The following is a 22,312-nucleotide window of genomic DNA, read 5'->3' on the forward strand; positions in this document are numbered from 1 at the left end:
CACTAAAGATACTTCAGGTTTTCAAAAAGAAAATCCTTTCAAAAAGAATGCAAATAATTTAGGTCACCATGGACCTCGCACATGAAAATATCTACTGACCAAATTCAGAAAAACAAAATCAAGGCAAACACCTCACCCCTTTCTACAGGACAGCTGCAAGATACAGCAGCATAGTAATACAACACAGCTGCACAGCACATCATCTTTTCCTTCAAGCCAAATATTTTATCACTTAAACTATTTTATCATTTATCAGTGTACCAATGGTGACATATTTGCATTTATCTGCCACAAATATGAAAGCAAACCTGCAGCAAAGCCTTACAGCAAAAGAACAATACTTTAATCATACGGAATTACAATTTCAGTATGCTCTAAGGAGGGAGAAAGTGACCTTTGTGGTGGCATATTAGGCACAAAAAATTGGAAGACTGTAGCACTCCATTAAAAATATTTGAATATTTCTGTTCAAGACAAAAATCCAAACAAACCAACCTCAAGAGAAATGTGATGTACTCCTTAGACATGGATTGGGTAGCTAGTGAGGCTACTCCTTGGAGTCCTATAATAAGTGACCAGAAAATTAATTCCAAGTTCATTATGAACATACATTAGCTATGTTCACATATTAATAGAACTGAGGATAACAGTATGGTCCTCTGTATAGCAAGGTTAGTTTTCAACTTCTATCATGGAGGAGAGTCAAGATCTTCTTAAATCAGGTACATTTCAGACATTAAACAGAAGAAAACCGCAGTACTACAGAAGTGCTTCTGCAGCATAAGTGAGGCTAATCAATTTCAAATAATGTGCTATTAACAAAATTCCATCATTCTTTATATGTTTGCAGAACAGTGCTTGCCTGTAATCTAGGTAAGAACCTTTCCATCTTCAAACAGAGCATCTGCATCATACCTCTCAAGACAGAATCTTCTCCCAAGTCAGAATAATTAAGCATTAAATTAAGCTCTTACAAACTGTCTTCACTGCATTCACTTGGTCTTTGGATTCTACTGTAATGGATTATCTATTTAACTTAGTCAGAATTTAATCCAGTTTTACAAATCATGACCAAAGAAAGATTATTTTAATCCAGCTGTAAAAGCTTGAGCTCTTGAGCCAACACACTAGATAGACTATTCTCAAGCTTCACCTGTGCTACTGTATGAGCACTGCAGATCCTGAAGCACAAAAAACCATGGGAGGGGACTGATGAGTCCTGACTTTAGACTTTGGAAACATAAACAGCACGTTAAGCCTGCATTTTCTATTCAATTTTACATCAATCAAAAAATACACACATGTAGTCAGGGCCTCAAGCCGCCTATGTTTTTGAGCTGTGTGAACTAATGGTAGAAGGCAGGTAGGTGCATGGGAAAAGGTAGGTCCAATGAAACAGGTGAAAAAAAAAAAGTGGTTTTTACTCCTTTGGCAGATGAAGTCCAACACTTCCCATATATGCGTCTCATTTTCCCAAATTATTGTAGGCTAAATATAAAAATATTAAACTCTGCAAAAGAACCTAATAGAGATTATTGCATGACAGGAAACAGCATGAACTATACTGTGTCCTATACCACAATGGCAAACTCAAATCATAGTTGGCTTTTTCCTTCCCCTAATTATGAGCAGTCAAACCACAAAACCTATGTTAAGATCTTATCAGTTAAGGTTCCCTCATGGGAAAAGCTCAGAAACAGCTGTACACAGAATCACTGCTCAGCTTCAAGTCTCCAAAGTAGTCACAAGTTTAGAAGAATGAAATCTGTCCATTTTGACACAATATTTGGGCTTCTTCCATCACTTGAAATATTTGTATTAGTGACTTCCTAATTAACACTTTTGTGAAGCATTCAAAACAAAAGTAACAAAAAACCCCACAATATAGTGTTTTTACTGATATTGGTATCACCTGGGAAGCACAGAGTCTGAATACAAACTGGTAATTTGGGCAAACTAACCCAGAGAATGTAGTTAAATTGCACGTCATGTGAACAGGTTTTATACAGATTATACATTGCTGCTGCTAAGGAAGTATTGCCTATAGCTTTTCACTCAAACTGTACACTGACAAAGCTAAACAACCAACACTATTCACAAAAAAATACCTTCAATTTACTTCTGCTAAACTGACACAAAATAAATTTTTTAAAAATACTTTTTTAAAACCAAAACAAAACCCCTCTGTGTTTTGCTATTGTTTTCACTAAGTGGGTTATCTGCTCTAGATTATGCTACTCTTGGACAAGCCTGAAAAAGCACATCTAAGAAACAAAAAAACAAGCATAGAGCATAAATACCAGGCCTTACTTCTGTGGTACTAACCACAGCAGGAATAAGTGCTCATGGCATAAGCTGGACCAAATAGAGCTGTGATGGAATTTAATAGATCTACTAAGAAAAAAACTTTTGTAGACTGATTATTTACTGGTTTGTGAATACAAATGCATTAAAACTGCAAATAAAATATAAACATTACTTTTCTCCTAGCACTATATTAAAAACTCTTAGGAAAAGTGGTATTTTTACTTGTATATAAAAGTCAGCATATCAACAGAGTACAGGAGAACAAATGCAACTTCACAGAGCTCTTAACAAGCAAGAGCTGCTGCTTTAGTTTGAAAGGCAGTTCTGTCATGCTTCCCTGTTGCTATTTTGTTTGTATCAAAACACTTATCATTGTACCTCTGTTAATATCAGCCCCAATTAAGAATTTAATTACTCCCTTACTGGCTTTATAGTCTAACAGCTCATTTTCAATGAAGAGTGATATATGGTAATATACAATATTCCTTGTGGTACCTCCTCCCAGTGAAACTTCTTCCAAGAAAACAGTTTAAAATTACAAACTCAAGGGTTTTTCTCCAACTGCAGCATTTTGCAATATTTTACTGAAAAGCTATCCAAAAGCAAGCACCCTTTATTACAGGCCTTAACAAGATCAGAGGTGAAGGGGACTGCTAGACCACATAACTGTGTTCCAAGTTGTTGCAAGTATGCACAAGGCTTATCTAAGCCATTGTGGGCTGGACTGGAACAGCAGCAAGGAACAGCAGCGCTGTAACCCAGGCTGTGTCAGAAGCTGCCATTTCCAACCCTGATACTGGAAGCTGCACTTTTGAGGTTATCATGCAACCTGCCTTATAATCACCCTTATCTGCAATGAGGCCACAGTCCCTCACAAGTGAAATATACCACTGCAGGAGCTATTATATTTTGGTCTGCTTTGCCTGAAGAAAGAATTAATATCAGTTTACCTTAGTCATGCAATATATTTTAGGGAAGGTTGCTAAGAGATTAAAGACTTAATTTTCATATATAATATTATGCAATAGTTAGTTTTAAAACTGAGGCAATCTTAGAGATGCTAAGCAGACCGTTCTCTAAAGCCATGACAATATCTCTGATTTTTGTATTATTAACTTTCAAAATACAAACCAGGTGACAAAATAAATCTGTTTGATATGAAGCAGAGGTAGAAAGGAATTATTGGAAATGTACTGCAGTTAGATGTCAGCATTTCAGTAAACTAAAAGGCAAAGGAAAAAAAATCCATAAAAACTCCACTAGGTAAAAGAGAAGAGCAATTTCTTCAGTCTGAGAAGCTATTTTGAACATTTATGGTGGAATGTATTTCACTAAGTTTTTTAGCACTGTCTTCAGAAAAGGAAACCAATTTGCTTATTAGGGAAAAAATATATTGGGAGTAATGAAACAAATAGAAAGTTGCTTCCTTTTTATGTAATTTCAAAGACTTCTCATTTGACTGTGGTATTTCTACAGCAGAAAAAACACAGTTCCTGGGTTGAGAATAACATATCCCATTGTGTTACAGCTTTATATAACAAAATTCATTTAACATAGATTCTTTTCCTTTTATTCCTAGCATTAAAACAGAATTTCTAGTTTTTGAACAATATAGTTTCTACAGAAACAGCCCAACACTTCCTGAAACTGCATGGAAGTTGGTCAACTGTGTATTGGTTGAAGTGTAATCCATGTAAGATGTGGGCTGAGAACCCTGTAGAAGAATATATACTTGATAAAATAAATGAACCTCCAAAGCTTCGAGGAATGAAGTGAAAGTTACACTTAAACAGGGCAGGGAAGATGAACTTAAACTGGATCTGAAAAATATTTTTTTATAACATGCATTAGACACCGACCCTTAAACATAGTTTATTTGATTTATATAGAACAATACCTTACTTGATTTATATTTTACTCAGTGAATTTATGAAGCAATTGAAATATCCTCAAAACACTTTCTGATCCTTACAAAACAGAATTTTCTTGGACAAAGCTATACTGATCTGAAGACCTTGATTGTTTTGCAAAAAAGTATATAAACACTTATAATCCAGAAATGTTTTCTGCAATCCAAGTACTTTAAGCTTCATCTGGGGAAGGCTACAATCCCTTTCCCAATCCCTTTCCAAAATCATTCTAGAAATTAAATACTTCAAATCTTGAAAATCTTAATAAAATTCTGTGTACTAATTTTTTTCTAAAGGATGGGAAAAACAAGTCTACATGGAAGCTTTATCATGATAGTGAACTATGACCTTTAAATATACTCCCATAGATTAGGTGTACACTCATAAATGTAATCCCAAATAAATGTACTTATGAACTTGACAATCATCAGATTCCTTAAACTATATTTGAGGGAAGTCTAATCAGGCAGAAACAAGAGCTTCTCCCCTTGGCAGCACTTGAAGAAAGGCAGAGCTTTCAAATGCTGAAAAGATCAATAAGCATGTGGTGACAACAAAGTTGAAAAACTCAGTTTAATTAAAATGTTGAACACAGTTACCAATCCAGTAAGATACCAACACGTTAAAGGTAGTACAAAATAAGAAATTCTTACAGCAGTCCAATGCTCAGTACCTGGAACAGGACTAAGCACCTTTTAGCATAATCTTTGTATTCACTAAATCCAGAATTCAACAGTAGAGCAGCTGCTCAGTGCCTGCTCTGCAGAATTCAATGAACAACAAAAGGTTACCTTAATTCAATGAGATAATCAGCACACATTTATCCTCTACCAAGAGCTTTCCAACCATCTGCAAGGCGGCAGAGCTGACTGCCTATAAAACAACTGGTAGCATGCTGACATGTCCTCACATCACTCATGTCAATGAAAATTTATCTCTTAGCAACAGCTAAAAGAAGCTGAACTTCCAGAAATATTTTAGATGCATCACGAGCCAACAATTTCTTCACAAGTGATTTTGATTGCTGCTGATCTCCAAACAGATGTCTACTCTAATTGGTAAAATTTATTAAATACATATCTTAAATAAGAAAAAGTCAAGTTGTCATGCCCTAAGAAAGCAATAACAATGGGAATCATTCTAGCTGTGCACATAAAAGACAAAAGCTGCTGGTCTCACAGTATCAGTAACAGTGAAGTAAACATGCATGTGTTGTGGGGAAAAGAAGGCATTTGCTATTAAGGTTGCTGTCAGAAACTGAAAGCTAAGACAGAAGTCCACTAAAACAAAGACAAATATTTTTGACAGGAAAGCAAAATAAGAGATTCAAGGCTAATACCACTTAGCTACTAAAACTATTTTATGATTCGCTTCCCTGCTACATGGGAGCAAATACAAAATTTTAAGGCATTAATCTTTACAAGTAAATTCCATACAAAACCTCTGATAAAATTAGAAATACACTTGTTTTAGCAAAACTCATTTGCATTAGCAAAACATCAAGCAAATTAGAATTTTAGCTCCAGACGGATATCAGGAAATGGAAAGAGCTTGTTCTCAGCTATATTACAAGCTCTTCTCTAGAAAACAAGTCATGCAGAGGCCCCTTTAAAATACATCCAAAGACAATATTGAGAAAGAAACAACACAAATCATTCATATTCTGCTTCGTGTTAGCAGATAATGAGTAGTTTTGCTTGCTTCCATCACTAGTATTTTCCAGAAGACATACAACAAAATCTGTCAATCCTAGGCTGAATAAAGCCACATTTATTTACTTGAATTCACAGTCAGAATTGAGCTATCACCCTGAATTCACAGCAGTATAGGAAATTGGGAACACAGAGGAAGATTCCTGCAGTGGTTTATTAATCCAAATACAAGACTCCTACCACCCATCTCATGTTCAGATCAGAAAAGACTCCTGCAACTCTCCACTGAAAGAGTGAAAACTTGCCTATAAGAAGAGCAGCTAGCCACTGTTTTTTAAACACAGTGCAAATTCATAAAGCAAAAACAACCGCCCATTATCACAAAAACTCCAAATGGCAAAGCACAGAACCTACTGAACACAAGCACCAGTAATTTCCTTCCTTAAGTGTATGGCAGACAAGCACGTTAAGTGAGCCAACAAGAGCAATTCTTTGACTCAGCCACAGAGCAAGTCACTGGCTTCCAAGAGCTCCAGTTGGAATGTAGCTAAAACATACACGTACAAGCACAGAAAGAGACCATCCTACAGGCTCTTAGCACGTGCTGCTACCTTGAGAGCCCATCCTGCACGTGGCAGAGCCAACAAGAGCAATTCTTTGACTAAGCCCCAGAGCAAGTCACTGGCTTCCAAGAGAATGTGAGCTCCATTTGGAATGTAGCTAAAACATACACGTACAAGCACAGAAAGAGACCATCCTACAGGCTCTTAGCACGTGCTGCTACCTTGAGAGCCCATCCTGCACGTGGCTTGAGTCATCTCTTGACTGATTTATCTATAAAATTCAGACCTTCAGAAAATATCTGCAACATCCAAAAGCCTGCTTTGCTAGATCAGTGGAATGCATGACAAGCATATAAAAATCAATACATTTGGTTTACTATACAATTTTTCAATATTAAAGGAGATTAATATTTGCAAAAGAGCATTAATAAGTTTTTTGTGACATTCAGTCTTTACAACTGGATAAACAGGAGAGGGAAGAGAGCTAGACAGTTCAAGGCAGAGCAAAAATATTCCGACCAGAAAAGACCATGTTTATGTATAACCCCATTGTTTATTACATTAACCTTTGTGTTTATATTTATAAACTGACTGATAGCCAAATACTTGCAGGAGTCAATGCACTGTCCTCTTCCTCCACCATTAACAGATTTTTGTTAAACTGACTCCTCAGCAGGCATACTAGCATTCAGAGGTCAAGAGAGAAAAATCAAAGTAGGACATGAAAGCTGAGTATCTTTAAATTTGGAATAGAAGGGAGTGATACAGCAGTCTTCATAAGCATAGAACTTGTTAACTAGCTACTATTAAGTTCAGTGATCATAACAGAGCTTACTTTGGTCTTAAGAATCTGTTCAGGCTCAAACACTGACTTTTTCATCACCTATTTAACGGTGTTTTTGTATAATGTCTTTTCTAACTACTGCTCATTATCCACTAATGCTAAGCATTTTAAAGAATTCCACACTACTTCCAAGTTAGGTATTATCACATTTTTACCAATCAGGTTGCTCAGGACCTTGCCTATCCAGCTCTGGTCACCTCTGAGGATGGAGATTCTGTAGCTACTCTGAGTCCCTGTTCTAGGTCTCTCTATCCTCATTTTAAAGGATTTTCTCCTTCATCTATCTGCAATTTCTCTTGATGCAACTTACACCAGTTATCTCTCATTACTTTGCCATTTGAAGAACAACAGTCTCCATCTTCACTATAATCACCCAATAGATAGTTCTGAAAGAGGTGCTTGAACACAACAGTCTCACACATCTACGGCAATTTTATCTTGACTGTACTGCTTTCAACTGTTATGTGTAAATACTTCCTGCTGCCTAGGGAAGTGTTGGAATCACTGTCCCTGGAAGCATTCACAAAACATGCAGATGCAGCTCTTGGGAAAATGGTTTAATGGTGAACATGGCAGTGCTGAGTTAACAGTTGGACTCACTGATCACTGAGGTCTTTTCCACTCTAAATAATTCTATGATTCTACTTATTCATTAGTTAAGAACTGCCTGTACTCTATGTCTGAAACACAGGTGCCACTGACATTTGTCTTTTATTGAGCCAAATGCAAACACTGCTAGTTAGTGTTGCCATGGATACATGGACATTACATAAAAATTAGTTCTTAAAACTACAGTCACTCATCAGCACCATTTTGGAAAAAAGCAGATGTGAAATTGAAGCCAACTTCAAAATACCACCAGTGATGGAGAGCATGTGGAAAACGTGCAGCAAATTCACCACAGTTTAAGCTAGCTCTGCTCTCATTCTGAGATGAGGAAACATCAGCCATGCCTACCAGACACCTCTGCTGAGCTCATACACAGCTTTTTTCCTGTGCCAGAGTCCTGTTTGTAATTAAAACCAGAAGTCTCAAGCCTATACCACCTAGAACTGCTTTATTTGGTAACTGCTGGACTGTACCACCACAACCACGAGGGGAGAAAAATAGTACTCTGCCCCCCTAGACCCAAAAAACATGACAAAGCAGAAATTCATGCATATTTGTAGCTAGTACTGCAGTGACAAGACATAAGAGTAGACAATTTACAAGTCTGCAGTTTCCCTCACCACACGGATTTTGCCCAGCAGCCCTGGAGTTGCCTGCACAGGCAACCCTGTAACAGGTCACACCCATTCATTTCAAGAAGCCTGGCTGTGCCTGCAAATTCAAAACTTTAAGCTCTTCACAAAGAACCTGGAGAGGAAAAAAACCCACAGAAAAATCCATGTCACACCAGTAATAATATTCCTCAATAAGGGGTATGAGCAGATTGGGGAATAACAACAATAAATACAAGTAATTTTGCAACTGAAGGAAATGACAGTACTTTAAAAGCCGATTTGTAACAATAAAGGACAGCAGTGGATCTGTGTCAGCTAAAAGTGATGCCTGATCTGACATGCCATCATGTCCAAAATTCTACAGGCATCATCTGAAGCCTAACACTGCTGTTCCAGTGCACAGCAGCACTCCATCCACTTGGTTCCCTACAGTCCTGGTGTCCTGGCTTGAAACAGGGCCTCAAATCATGGGTTCAAACAGGCCCTCAAATCATGGGTCTGTCCTTACACCCAGGCAAATGTAGTCCTGAACACAGAGAACCAAGCTGCTAATAGGACCATAAATGGATTCAAAGTTGTAAAGAAAACTTTAGAGTTTTTACCAGCTGAGTCTTAATGCTTGCTTGAAATTCTTTCAAAAGTGAGTCTTATGCCATTTCCAACTATCAAATTGGAAAAATGCAGTTAATTAGCAGTTAATCTATACCTGATCTCTTTCTTGACAAGAAAAATAACATATCAAAAATAGCAAGACAATTTCAACTGCAAGTTATCAAGATTTTTCATCACATTTTACCATAAAGTTCCTGCAGCAATAAGAAACAACATGGAATTGCTATCACATTTCAACTGACACAGAAAAAATACCCAAGAGTCAAGACCATCACTATTATTGAACACTGAAGAGCAAAGACACTTTGAACAGGTAAGAAACCAGCACTGAGAAATGATGCTATGTAGCTCTCCTTATTTCTAAGGCAGCCTTCTTGCGTTTCTGTTTTAGAAGGAATTTTGATGGAGATATTTGTGCATTAACTAGTTGAAGAAAAATTAGTCCAGGAGGAAAAATGCAAAGAGTAAAACCTCTAACCATAGCTTAGGAATTCAATGTCACTCCCAGTTAAAATAGAGGAGTCCACAGAAAATAGCACAGATTAATAAACACCAATAGAACTGCTGGAACTACACAGGATTTCTTGAACTCACTGATGTCAGTTTCAATACAGGACTCATTGCAGAACCCCACACCAATTAACTTCGAAGGGAAACAACAAAAAGAATCACATTTTAGCATGCCTTAGGATTAAACAGCTTGCAGTATAAGGTTTGGAATCACCCCTTACAATAAACAAGAACCACATGCACATCATACAGAACTATGTTCAGAATATCTAGCTTGGGGGAAAAGAACAATGAGTAGGGTCTTCCCTCACAGATCTACAGGCTACTGCAAATAAGACCCTATTTGCAGAAAACAATTCACATCAGAGATTCCAAACTAACCTCCACCCTGCCTTATGAAGAAATAGACCAATCTCAATCAGGAAACAGCAGTATTTAACTTACTTCCCACCGTACAATTCAAGAAAACTTTTACAAATATGCTTCTTGGGTTGGTCCAAATGTGCTGAATTGTAAAACACATAAAAATAAGCCCCAAAGTCTAGATATCCATCTATAGAGTGGTAGGAGTTGCTTCTCCACAATATGGGATGATGAGAATTTTCCACTTCAATTTTCTGCTAAGCTCCAGTATCTCAGGTGTTAAAAGGATCTAAGTGTTCCCTTGGCTTATGCACAGAGTTGGCACTTTCAGCATTTCAGAAGCTACATGAACAGGAGGAAAACCAAAACAAAAACACAAACTACCACACACACACACAAAACAAAACCCCCAAAAATAAAACAACAACAACAAAACCCAGCAAAAAATTATTCAAAATCCAAAACCTAAACACCCTAAAATGCAAGAGCAGCAGAACCTAGCAATCATCCCAGAACTTCCAGGACCAGAGCTACACACAGTTAAGGTGCAGACCACCCTTCCAAGAAATAAAGGTAACTTGTGAATTGAAATAATGAGAAACACAAACATGAGACTTCATGTTTGCCAAGTAATGCCAACATTCCTCAGCATTTTGTCACCATTAAGATGTTATGAGGAAACAAAGGTTGCATCTTAATATTTTATGGACTGACAAAGTCCAAACCTAGATTTCTCTTTCATTTCCCTGTGGACAGTCACTTCAATTGTTGCACTACAGACACTCTAGAAACTTTCCCATCACTGTATTTTGGTGCTCAGACCCACCCTCAGAAGCCCAGACACCACATTAAGGCAGCTCCCAAAGTTCAGCATTACTAATATCCCCTTATGTGTAAATCTGCAAGACACATTGTGCATTCATTTCTGCCTCCCTTTTCTGTTTCTGAACAGTGGAAATCTAGAGGACAGAAGCAACAAGAAATCTCAACCAATGCTGCCTTGCTGCCTACCCACAGGAAGTCAGGAAGCTTAAAAACTGAGCAAGGAGGAGCCTGAATGCCAAAAAGCAATTCGCTATAGATTGGCCCTTTGCCTGAAAGACAGAAGGAGGAACACCCAGTGTCTGCACTGGCACAAGATACATACCAGAAAACTGAAATCCAACCCATGCCAAGTTACATTTGAAAAGCGAAATGTACATAGGCCAGTGAAAACAAAATTAGATAGGAGTTCAGGGCAAGAAAAATTAATAAAACAAGTTCAGTTTTGCATGAAAGTCAGCTTAGAAAGACAAACTAAAAGTGAAAGAGATTAGTAATTTTTTTCATGCCAAGACTCAGATGAAAATCAGTTGCTGAGCTGTTCAAGAGAGCATTGAGGAGAACCAACATCAAGGCATCTCCATTTGAACACTATCTTTGAAGTTTAAGTACTAATTATTCTGAACATAGCAAAGATTAAACTGCTGAGATAGACTATGCATTCCCACAGCCCTCTGATAATGTGACAACGGCCACTCCCTCTTCATCTTTAAAAGCTCAATGTATCCTTTTAAATTACGTCTAAAAATAAGCAAACAAAGAGCTGCCTACAGCCTACAAGTATCTGTTGCTTTGTGTTTATAGTCACACAGCACTTGTGCTCAGGAGGTGGCTAACTCCCAAGACTTACTAGGTTTCATGCAGCTCCCAAACTGCAGAACCTTCCCAGTGCTTGTCCAAGTGACAATGAAAACAGAGAAAACATCAGCGATATTGCCATTCTACAACTGACACCATCAAAGTTCTTAAAACTAACCATAAGTTTTAAATAGCACTTTGCAGCATTTCCAGAAGCGCATTTTAATGCTTCAAATGCTTATTGAAAAGCTAAGTATCACTCAATTTTCCTCTCTCTTCACACCCTTCCCTACTATGTAACCAGTTTTTACACTGCATTTCCTGGTTAACATATTCATACAGCCCTTTTCAGGAAATGCTTGGTGAGAAAAGGTGTGAAGCAAAAGGGAGGGTATCTCTGCACGATACTCTTGAGCATAAGGAAGAGCACATAAGAGCAGTTAAATTGTTTAAATATGCACTGCAACATAGTGAAGTGCACGAGATCAAACGGCTGCACAACAGAATGAATTATTTTTCTGCTTTCTTGTGCGTGTAGTTTTTTTTTGCTTTTCTGTTTCTTTATTTGAGGAAGATTTTTTCTGGGTTTTGTTTTTTTTTTTTTTTTTCAGGACATGAAAAAACACCTGCAACTCTTCATCCTCAAGGATACCACTGTTCCCAGTCTTCCTTCACTCTTAAGGCAGCTCCACCTCTGGCTGGGTGCTGCCCTTCACACACCCAGTTAACACCAAATCAGGCGCCTTTTGAGTGCATTGAGTCAAGTTACCTGACACCAAGTGAGCATTTACCTCAATGCCATCAGAATACTTCAGGTAACTGAAAAGTCCTTTATGTAATATATACTACTCGTGACACTTAGAATATACCAGCTAGACACCATATAGCTGCCAAAAGCTCCTGACCTTCCAACAAGATCTGTCTTTCATGAACCTTGTATCTCTTCATTCAGAGATGTTTTGCTTTTCTGTTTCTTTATTTGAGGAAGATTTTTTCTGGGTTGTTTTTTTTTTTTCAGGACATGAAAAAGACCCTGCAACTCTTCATCCTCAAGGATACCACTGTTCCCAGTCTTCCTTCACTCTTAAGGCAGCTCCACCTCTGGCTGGGTGCTGCCCTTCACACACACACACCCAGTTAACACCAAATCAGGCACCTTTTGAGTGCATTGAGTCAAGTTACCTGACACCAAGTGAGCATTTACCTCAATGCCATCAGAATACTTCAGGTAACTGAAAAGTCCTTTATGTAATATATACTACTCGTGACACTTAGAATATACCAGCTAGACACCATATAGCTGCCAAAAGCTCCTGACCTTCCAACAAGATCTGTCTTTCATGAACCTTGTATCTCTTCATTCAGAGATGAAAAAGCAACTCTCCACACACAAGGGAAAGCAAAGGGATCGAGTGGGGAAAATTTCAACAGCTGCACTGCATGCTCTCTTGATGCAAATCAAGAGTTGATACAACTTCGCCAAAATCCAGAAAAGCCAGGCTAACACTTGAAACACCATTTTTATACAAATCTTTTCTTCCAGGCCTGTGGATAACAGGAGGAAACACAGCTGCTGTATTTCTGTAACTAACTGCAGCTATTTCTAAATCTAATGAAACAAGAGAACTATATCTAGTTGAATTGGATCACCCAGTTAACAGGGACAAGAAAAGCAGCTCCACAGCATCAACACTCAGACAAATGTTTAGCACTTCCAGCTCCCTGTTCCAAGTATTCATAGAATGCAATCCACTCAACACTCCTGTCACACAGTCAAGGCTCCAGGTCTGCAAAACTGAGTTCAGTGACACTGCATTTCAACAGTATTTATCTTCTCAGTGCACTACATTCTCAGATGCTTTGGGTGGGTGATTGAAACAAGCAAACAAAAACAGAAAACCCAAAACCAAACAACCAAAAAAACTCCAAACAAGCCAGCAACAACCCATACACAACACAACCACCTTGCCCCACGCAGGCCATGCTGTATCTCTTCTGATCACCTTTCACTCAGGAAGAAAGGCTCAGAGTCTGCGTTTGGTACTCTTAGTGTGAATATTCAGACTGACAAATGGAGAGCTCTAATGCACTTCTAATGAGTCTTCTGTCTCATCCTGATGAGCTGCTAATTATGCATTAAAGAAAGAAAAATAATCGAAAGTACTCAAACTTCCATAATTATCAAAACATATTTCTATGCATCCTTACATTTTTTCTTTTCCTCCAAAGCAGTCAACAAAAAAATACTAGAACATCACCTCTAGTATTTGAAAATTAAAAAAAAAAACATACAAAATTAGCCACCCCAACAGAAATGATTTCTTACTTGTGCTAGCTATAGAAAGAGCCAAAGACTTTAAAATATGCCAATCTCATCAAATATTAGCCATTCCCAAGAGATGCCAGTTGGATGCATTTATTGTATCAATTTCAATAAATAATCTTGACATGCCCCATACTGTCACTTAAATGCTTCCAATAATAATAGCCTAACAGTTTTATTGCAATGTCATCCTGCTTATATACAAATTAACATCAATTTCAAATGAAGATGCAGTCACATCCCAGTAACAGGGACAATTTATGCACGCTTACTTTCAGAACTGTCCTGAAGTATTTAAAGCCATACATAGTGAAGAACAGTAAAAATCCTGTATTTAAAACAAGTCTCTACATGTTTGCTCAGTAACCTCAGTAACTTAGCACAACTAAGTAGTAAACTACACTAACATGGAACTACTGATTCACCAACCTCACATCAAAACTATTTTTGTCATGAAAAACCGTATGCCAGTTTTTAAACACGCAAGTCACACTGCTAATTTTGAGGCACCCAAATGAAAGCTCATTTCTTGCCAAAGCACTTGCTAGAGAACAGATTTGTTTGGCTAACTTCTAGAAGACAGATTTATCCTTATACCAGTATTTTAGTATGGCAGTAATGGCTTTTTCAGCACCATGACCCAACTAACATTCCCTGCAAAGGCTGCCAGTCCCAGTAGGTAGCCTAACGTGGGTGAATTTTGTTTCTACAAAATTCATGTTACTTGGGCTGCTCAGTACTCCAGCCCTCAACTTTTTCATGTCATTACAGTACCAGAATTACAGTAGAAACCCAAAGTACTTAAACAGACAGCTTTATCACTACAAGTAATTAAATGTTTATAGTGTACAGCTACAGCAGTAATTGCACAGTATGCAGCACTTTTGAATTTTCCAATCTGATTATAGAGCATGAAGCTACACGCATCCCTCAAATACCTGAGAAGTCCAATTTGACAGAAACAGATATCCATACACAAATGCAATAATATTTATCATACATTTGGAGAAGCTCACAAAAATAAAGCTACAGCTACTCACCTCTGATGGTTCCCCAAACAGCTGTTCCTGAAGACCTCACTAAATAATTCCAACAGAAGTGTTTTCTACTCTGCACCCTCCAGCAACTCACCATCAAAGGCAAAAGACCACTGAAAACCATCATGCTGCTTCTAGGAGACACTGGTGGTGCCTCTACAAATGGCAAAGCTGTCTGGACTATTCCATGTCCAAAACAGCTGCCATCAAAGTTAACCAGCCAGAACAGGAAAACAAAAAAAAGAAAACAAAAAATCCCAAACCATCAACTTAGAAATATTTTAAGTAAGTCACTTCGACTACAACAGGTACTTTCCTTCTCCCAAAGAAAACTGAAAATTCCAATCACACTTCACCATACTAAATGGGAAATTATCAAAGAATGCCTGCAGACATGTCTTTGACACTATCCTTTCATAAACAAAAAAACTAATTGATAGCCATTTCTCCCTCAAGGCTGAAACTCTGTGAACAATTAACTTCAAAACAAGACTCAAGTAATAGCAAAAATAAGTCCAGTAGGAAGCACAACAAAAGTAAAACAGAAGGAGGATACTGCAGTTCAGCTCAAATTGTCACTTGGACACCTTCACTTCCGTTCCTAGAATATTAACATTAATTCCAGTTTCTATTCACTGACATTTTAAAGCTCACTATCTACATACAATTATCATTAAAAAATAGTCATTACGTCTTAAACATCACAAGTCATACATCTCAGGCCATCAAACCACAAGAAAATCTGTATATTCCGGCAGAAAATGAAGGTAAAAGGCCACAGTCAAATCACACAGCAGATTTCAGCTACACCAGTCTGTCAGGCAAGACAGAACAATCTCACACCTACAACAGAGCATACAGCTGTACTCTTCCCTGCTGCTCTGCTCATCTACTGAAAATTCACAAAGCAGACTATCCAATGCTGAATGGCAGGACATAGGGAGCCAACTGACATTCATTTACCAGAACTGATTCTGCATAAATCTTGGACATGCATCCCAACTCATATACAATTAAATGGGTAAATAAAGCACGAGAAGAATCATTACTTTTGTATTAGGTTAAAAAAAACCCAAACAAATAATAACAAGAATAGTTTTTCATTACTACATTAGCTCTCATTTTTCAGACTTACCTGGTCTTTTTCATGGGGTAATAGGCTGACAGGTGGAAGGGAAGCTGGGAAGGTGCTGGAGTATTTTGGAGCTCCTTTGCTTTCCAAACTGCCATAATTGACTCTATACTGAGGACCATCCTTCAGTAACCTCCCATTGTTCACAGCACGTTTGGCCCCCAGCCGCAACCTCTGCTGAAAGGCAGGATTGTTGAAAATACTTGCCAGGTCATTTTGACTTCTCAAATACTTTTCAATGTTTTTCAGGGAGGAGCCATTAGGTTCTTGAAGCCCTTCAATTGCTCTTCTCAAGAGTTTATTCCAATCCACATTACGAAGCTCATTACAAGCTCCTCTAGATCCCTTAACAGATTTAGGAATAGTGCCAGGTTTAACACATGAAAACCGTCCAGGATTATCTGGGTCCTTGTACGATGCAAGACCTTTGTTAGTGACTTTAAGAATAGAACCATCTTGAACACTAAGTTCCAACTGTTCCGAAACAGTCTTCTTATCTAATCCATGGGAAGCACAAACAGCATGACATATTCTCTCTTCAGAAGGCCTTTGCTTTTGCTTTTTAACTTTTTGTATAGCTTCCAGAATCCACTCCGTATAAAGAGGGTTGGCAAGTTTTACCATGGTTGACCAGTAATTGTTTCCAGCCAAGAGTTACCCATAGAGGTTCCTCCTTATCCTTTTAGCAGATCTTTCAGAGGCTGTTCACACCTCAAACAGAAATGAAAGGATTCCACACACTGCTTGGACACATGGCAAAAATATCCACCCTGAGGAGTCAGGAAAAGCAGAGAAATACCTGCCGACTGAAACTTTCCAATTATGTTACTGTTACTGAAACGCAGAAGGGGTTCATCTGTGATGACACTGGTACCTCCTTAAAAGAAAGTTTGTTGCAACCTTTAAAAAGAAAAAAACAAGAGGCAGGGAGAGAATACAGTTAATGCTGAAGTATTGAAAAATAAAAACACATTCAGACATGCATTCATACTACAGATGCTGCAGCACTGAAAAATCTTTGTGATATTATACAAAACATTTGTTAGTTCCCACCCCACGCCAAACAAGTCATCATAAAATGCTTCTGCTTCTCATAACAGTCAGTGGATTTAGTTTTCCTAAATTCCAACACTTAACCTACTACTGACCTGTTGGACAATTTCCATACAGTCAGGGATCTGAAAACACTCTCTAAAACAAACTGCCCCCAGATCATTTCACGCGGATTTTAGGCGCCCTAGAAAACCCAAACAAACAGAAAACCAAACCCCAACCAATGAAAGATAAATTATTAACCACTTCCAATTCTTACAGTATCCCATCTCTTAGTGTTCTGCCATGTTGATTACACAAAAACTCAAAACCAAAAATCTCAGAACCAAGTTACAAGTATTACATTCTTCATTAATATTTAGGTACCCTACAAAACCAAAAGGCATCACAAAAGCACTTCTCATTTTAAGGCGGGCAGCTCAGAGGCATTTCTGATACAAACCCTTAGGAACAGAAGTGAAAACAAAGTAACAGGAGGCATCTTCACATAAACAGGTTGTCAGCACAAAGATGGGTAAAGAGATCACATTGAAAAATGTTTTATTGACTCACAGTTCAACAATTTTTTTTTTTAACTTATTATGGAACACATCACTCCAATAGAAAATTCAATGGCTACAAAAACTCATTAGAGAAACCTGAAAGAACATCTTGATGAAGAGTTTATTCATTCTGGGAACACATATGAGAAAAATAAAACCATTTTAAAGTCTCACAAATTAAACTTAGACAGGAGTTGCATAATGAATAAACAAATATATTTGAAGTATTCGTTTTTTCTGCCATGAAGTATGAGAACTTTTGAAGGCATTAACAGAATTGCATAATTACTTCAAATCAAAGGAATACAAAAAACAGAAGAGGAAAAACTTCATTCTCAATGTCTTGTAAAGTAGAAGATTCACCAGTTTCACAGTTAAAATTTAAAACTAGTTAATATGCAAGTATATTTATAAAGCTATGGCAAGCAGTCTACGAATAACAAAATCATCTATGATTACACAAGTCCTGGACTTCATTTTTTTATTTGTTTATTCTAGCCATCCTGCATTTAAATGTTAAAAAACTTGAGTAAATTACAACTAGGAAAAAACCCTGAACTGATACATTAATCTAAATTATTTTCAACTTCATAAAAAGATTACTCTGCAACTACTCTGCAACTACAATTACTCTGCAATTACTCTGCTAAAAGATAAAGAGTACAACACATACTTTTGGCCCTAAAACTCTTTTTTCTTCTACTCCTCAAAAACGTCTTTAAATATAAATTCCATCTCATGTTTCACACATTATTATGCCTATGCAACAGAATTACTAACAAAAGAGCAGCTGGTTACTGGTGAGCATAAAATTTTTCTACATCCAAATAGTCAATATTAATCAATTCATTTTATCAATCTGTCCTTCTCAAACCTGATCAAAGCTTAAACAACTTCAGATTTATAAATATGAGACTTCAAGTGACTGCCAGACTGAAAGAGACACATTCCTGATGCAAATGCAGGGCCTGAATGCTTACCTGGCTCACATACTGAACCCTATTGATCCAAATGGATTGGATCCTGTTTCTTGCTTCCAGACCGTACTCATGGAAGCTGTATTTGATAACAGTTTTGTGCATTTCAAGTATCTGTAAGCAAACAATAACTTGTTCTGTAAACAGACCCTTTTTATTTACTCCAGCTAGCAAAAGCCATTCTTTCCCTAACAGAATTGTTTATACTCACTGCTTTCAGATAATTCCAAAATAACACCATAGCTACAAAATGCAGACAAATATAGGGAAGGAAGGAGTTTCCATGGTATTATAAATCCTACAAATTCTCACAAATCTGACACTGAAAATTCAATAATACAGCAAAGCAGAACCCTATATACAGTGGAGGCTCACTCACACTGAGACTATTTCATACACTCTCCTATAGGTTTGAAAGTTCTCTGCAGCTATATATAAAGCCCCAGATTCCTAGAAAGCTACTTTTAAAGTTATTTCCTTAGTCTGTTCCACTGTAAGTCTTCATTAAGATAGTCACGACTTAATTAAATGCTGAACACTGCATTTGCTGAGTCAGACATACTTGTCTCAGTTTTACATCTACTGCAGTACTGTTGTATTAAATTTCATACAAGCAACCACATCACTTCCATTAAATTCCAGAACACACAGTACAGGGTCTGTTCCAAGCTCCTGGACACTGATGAACATTTCAGTATAAACGCTGTAACATGTGGGTTACAGGAATTTTTATTGGCCAGGGACTGTGGCAAAAGGTTAGCATAAACCTATATCTTCATATAAAGTCTACTGCTTGGTACAGAAATTTCATAGCCATATACATTCAGAACTACATTTTTACTTATTTACTTAAAACTCCTTATGTGTAATACAACCTCCTGCATGCTAGCACCTACTAACTCAACCCCAGGAGAGTGGATCAGCAGAAACAGAGTTTCCAATGCACTGGACAGGATATTTCAGGAGCAAAAATCAAGACATCTTAAATAGACACCTTCCAACAGTACCCAAGTTCATTCTGCCTTAAGCAACCACACAAAGTGCATCCAACCCAAGTTTTAAATTGTTTTGCCACAACTTAGAGCTTCTCTTACTCTGGCACTTGGAGTGCACATGAACTCAAAGTGCAGCCCCCTGAGCTCCATGACTGCTATGCCGAAGCCTACCACACACCAGAGTCAGAATAACTCATCACTGACAAACATCCTTCCCAGCAAAACAACTCGGGTGAGTGATCCTGCAGCTATAAATTAAGGAGATCTTCCAGAAACCAAGACAGACTGATCTAAGATTGGCAATACAGAAAAATACATATTTACATGCAAAGTGACTCGATAACACAAAACAAATACTTTTAGAAACAATCTTGCAAGATTCAACATAAAAGGATACTCAGAAATACAAAGTTACATTCAGGTTTCTAAGGTTAGAATGCAATTCTACCAAAACTACAAATAGGTGGTCGTACATAATTTAAATATAAATAAATATAAAACTATAAATATAAATCAATACAAAAAGTGTGATGATTGCCCAAACAGATTTTTAGGAAATACCTTTTTAAAGAAGTGATTATAAATTAGTGTATTTAGGCACTCATGTCTGTTTATTAATCTTCCTCCCCTTGTAATTAACTAACTTTTAATCACCATCAGCAGCACTCATTCAATCACAAAACAGATTTTCCATACTGTTCAATGCACAGGACAACTTCCAGGTTTTATGGCAACAGTCACGAAGTTCCTTCTATGTAATTTGTCATATTTTAACTTCTACGTTCTATGGTATTTTGTATTGGAAATAAAAGCATTTGAGAAAGTTTGGCTGTACTATATTACTGACCAAATCTATTAACAAGTCTGCCACTGAAGAGCGACAGAACAGAAGCATTAGAGGGTGAAGTATAACCTATTAGCTCTAAAACATGAAAAACCATCTCTAGTCAAGGCTTGTCCCTTTGCCTAGGTCATAAATTATCAGATAAATACAAAGGAGTTGCAAAATTTCAGCTTGGGATTTAGAATCAATGCAAATGTGCTCTTTATAAGGCACACACCTATTGCACAGATGATTATAATTAAAGAAGGCAGTGACTGAACACTTCAATCTCAGGTGTCACCAGTAATCCTATAATCCTCTAATAAGGTGGTTTTTAGACTGAGCCAGTACCTGGAATTGCTTCCAGGTGATCCACATTGTGAAAACAAGCAGTGTAGTCAAAAAAACAGCAACAAAAAAAGCTATGCTTCTCTCTCCACAACTGAAACTTAAAGTTACTACACAAATACCACAACATACAAGCTAAAGGTTAGGTTATTTTTTTAAAATTTATAAAAAGTCTGCTTCAGGTTTCATAAACATAAATGCAGTTAAACTTTTAAAAACTGAGGTTAACACAGCTATAAGAAACAAAAACTAAAAGAAAGCAGGGAGAAGAAGATGGGGGAGATGAGAGCAACTCGTGCAACCTGCCGGTGACCTGTGAAGCTCAGTCTCATTCTGCTCCCTCCTACCTGCTCTGCACACACTCGGGAGAAGCAGCAGCAGGCCAGCTCTCTGCTGCAGCATCAGGGTCAGGTAAGGATTGCAGCAGAGGAGGAGGACGAAGAGAAGACTGCCATTGCATTCCATTTTTGCCATTTTTCCTTGCTCCAAGCCATTACTTAGAATTCTGTAGCTAATCAACTCTGTATTCCACCCCCATCTCAATTAATGACGCAAAACAGACAAGATAGTTGTTTTGCTATTGCAAAATACACGGACCTACAAAGAGACAGGGAGAAAGCAGATCCTGGTAAGGACTCCCATCATGCATATCCCTCTTAAAATTACTCAGGTCATGAAGCCAGCTATTGTATTATGCTTTACACAACATACAGTTTCCAATAATAAGAAAGGGCAATGACACATCTATATGCTTTAAAAAGATAGATATGTAGACACTACAGTAACTTCAAAACTGCACCAAGGACTCGGGGGTGTGGAGAGAAGAGAGGCACACGTGAAACGAACTGATGGAAGTGCTTGTGCTCTGAGATACCCCACAAGCTTCTTTGAGATCATACGCTTAAAATCATCTCACAACATGATAGCAGCAAGCGCCACCAGAGGAAACAGCATCAGCACAACATGACAGCAGCAAAATCACCCAAATTCACCTTTCCCACCTTCTCCCGTGGAAGTTCCGAGCACTTTAAAATACAGTACTAGAGAACAGCAGGAAATATGGCAAGGTAATATTTACTGCCAAGAGTTCACCTGGAAAAAGGTGAACTGAAAACATTTCTTCTTGGGCTAGTGGTTTTCAGCAGCAGGGGTGGGTATCCGTCTGCTCTTGCCAGAGGGGCTTATTTTCAATGCTCAGTGACAGAGTGCGAGAGGTGAGGTCCGGGCGAGGAACACACAATGTGAACATCACTTCCCAAACGTGGCACTGCCAGGCTGGACTATTCCCCTCCCCAACTTACTCAAGGTTTTCTCAGCATTAGCCCAGCCACGGAGACGCGAGCGCCTGGAGCCCGGGGCCAAGGCATTGTTGCATGGCAGGGGCCAAGCCGGGGCTGGCTCGGCGCCCTGCCCGCGGTGCGCGGCTCCCGGACAGGAGGCAGGCTGCGCCCGGGGCAGGGCGCGGGGCCGGGCCGAGC

At 38.1% G+C, this 22,312-nt stretch overlaps 1 protein-coding gene across 4 annotated transcripts in view; it reads right to left on the bottom strand.

The window, feature by feature from the left end:
* KAT6B (lysine acetyltransferase 6B) overlaps window positions 1–22,312 on the bottom strand; it is a 108,217-nt gene that overhangs the window by 84,097 nt on the left and 1,808 nt on the right. For all 4 annotated transcript variants that reach the window (XM_039727342.1, XM_039727341.1, XM_039727343.1 and 1 more), the window contains exon 2: window positions 16,100–16,996. In XM_039727342.1, coding sequence (XP_039583276.1) covers window positions 16,100–16,720 — 621 coding nt within the window. In that variant the 5' untranslated portion in view covers window positions 16,721–16,996. The remainder of the gene's footprint in view (window positions 1–16,099; window positions 16,997–22,312) is intronic.

The sequence above is a fragment of the Passer montanus genome, unplaced genomic scaffold, assembly GCF_014805655.1.
Source record: "Passer montanus isolate IOZ18808 unplaced genomic scaffold, ASM1480565v1 scaffold61, whole genome shotgun sequence".
Lineage (NCBI taxonomy): Eukaryota > Metazoa > Chordata > Aves > Passeriformes > Passeridae > Passer > Passer montanus.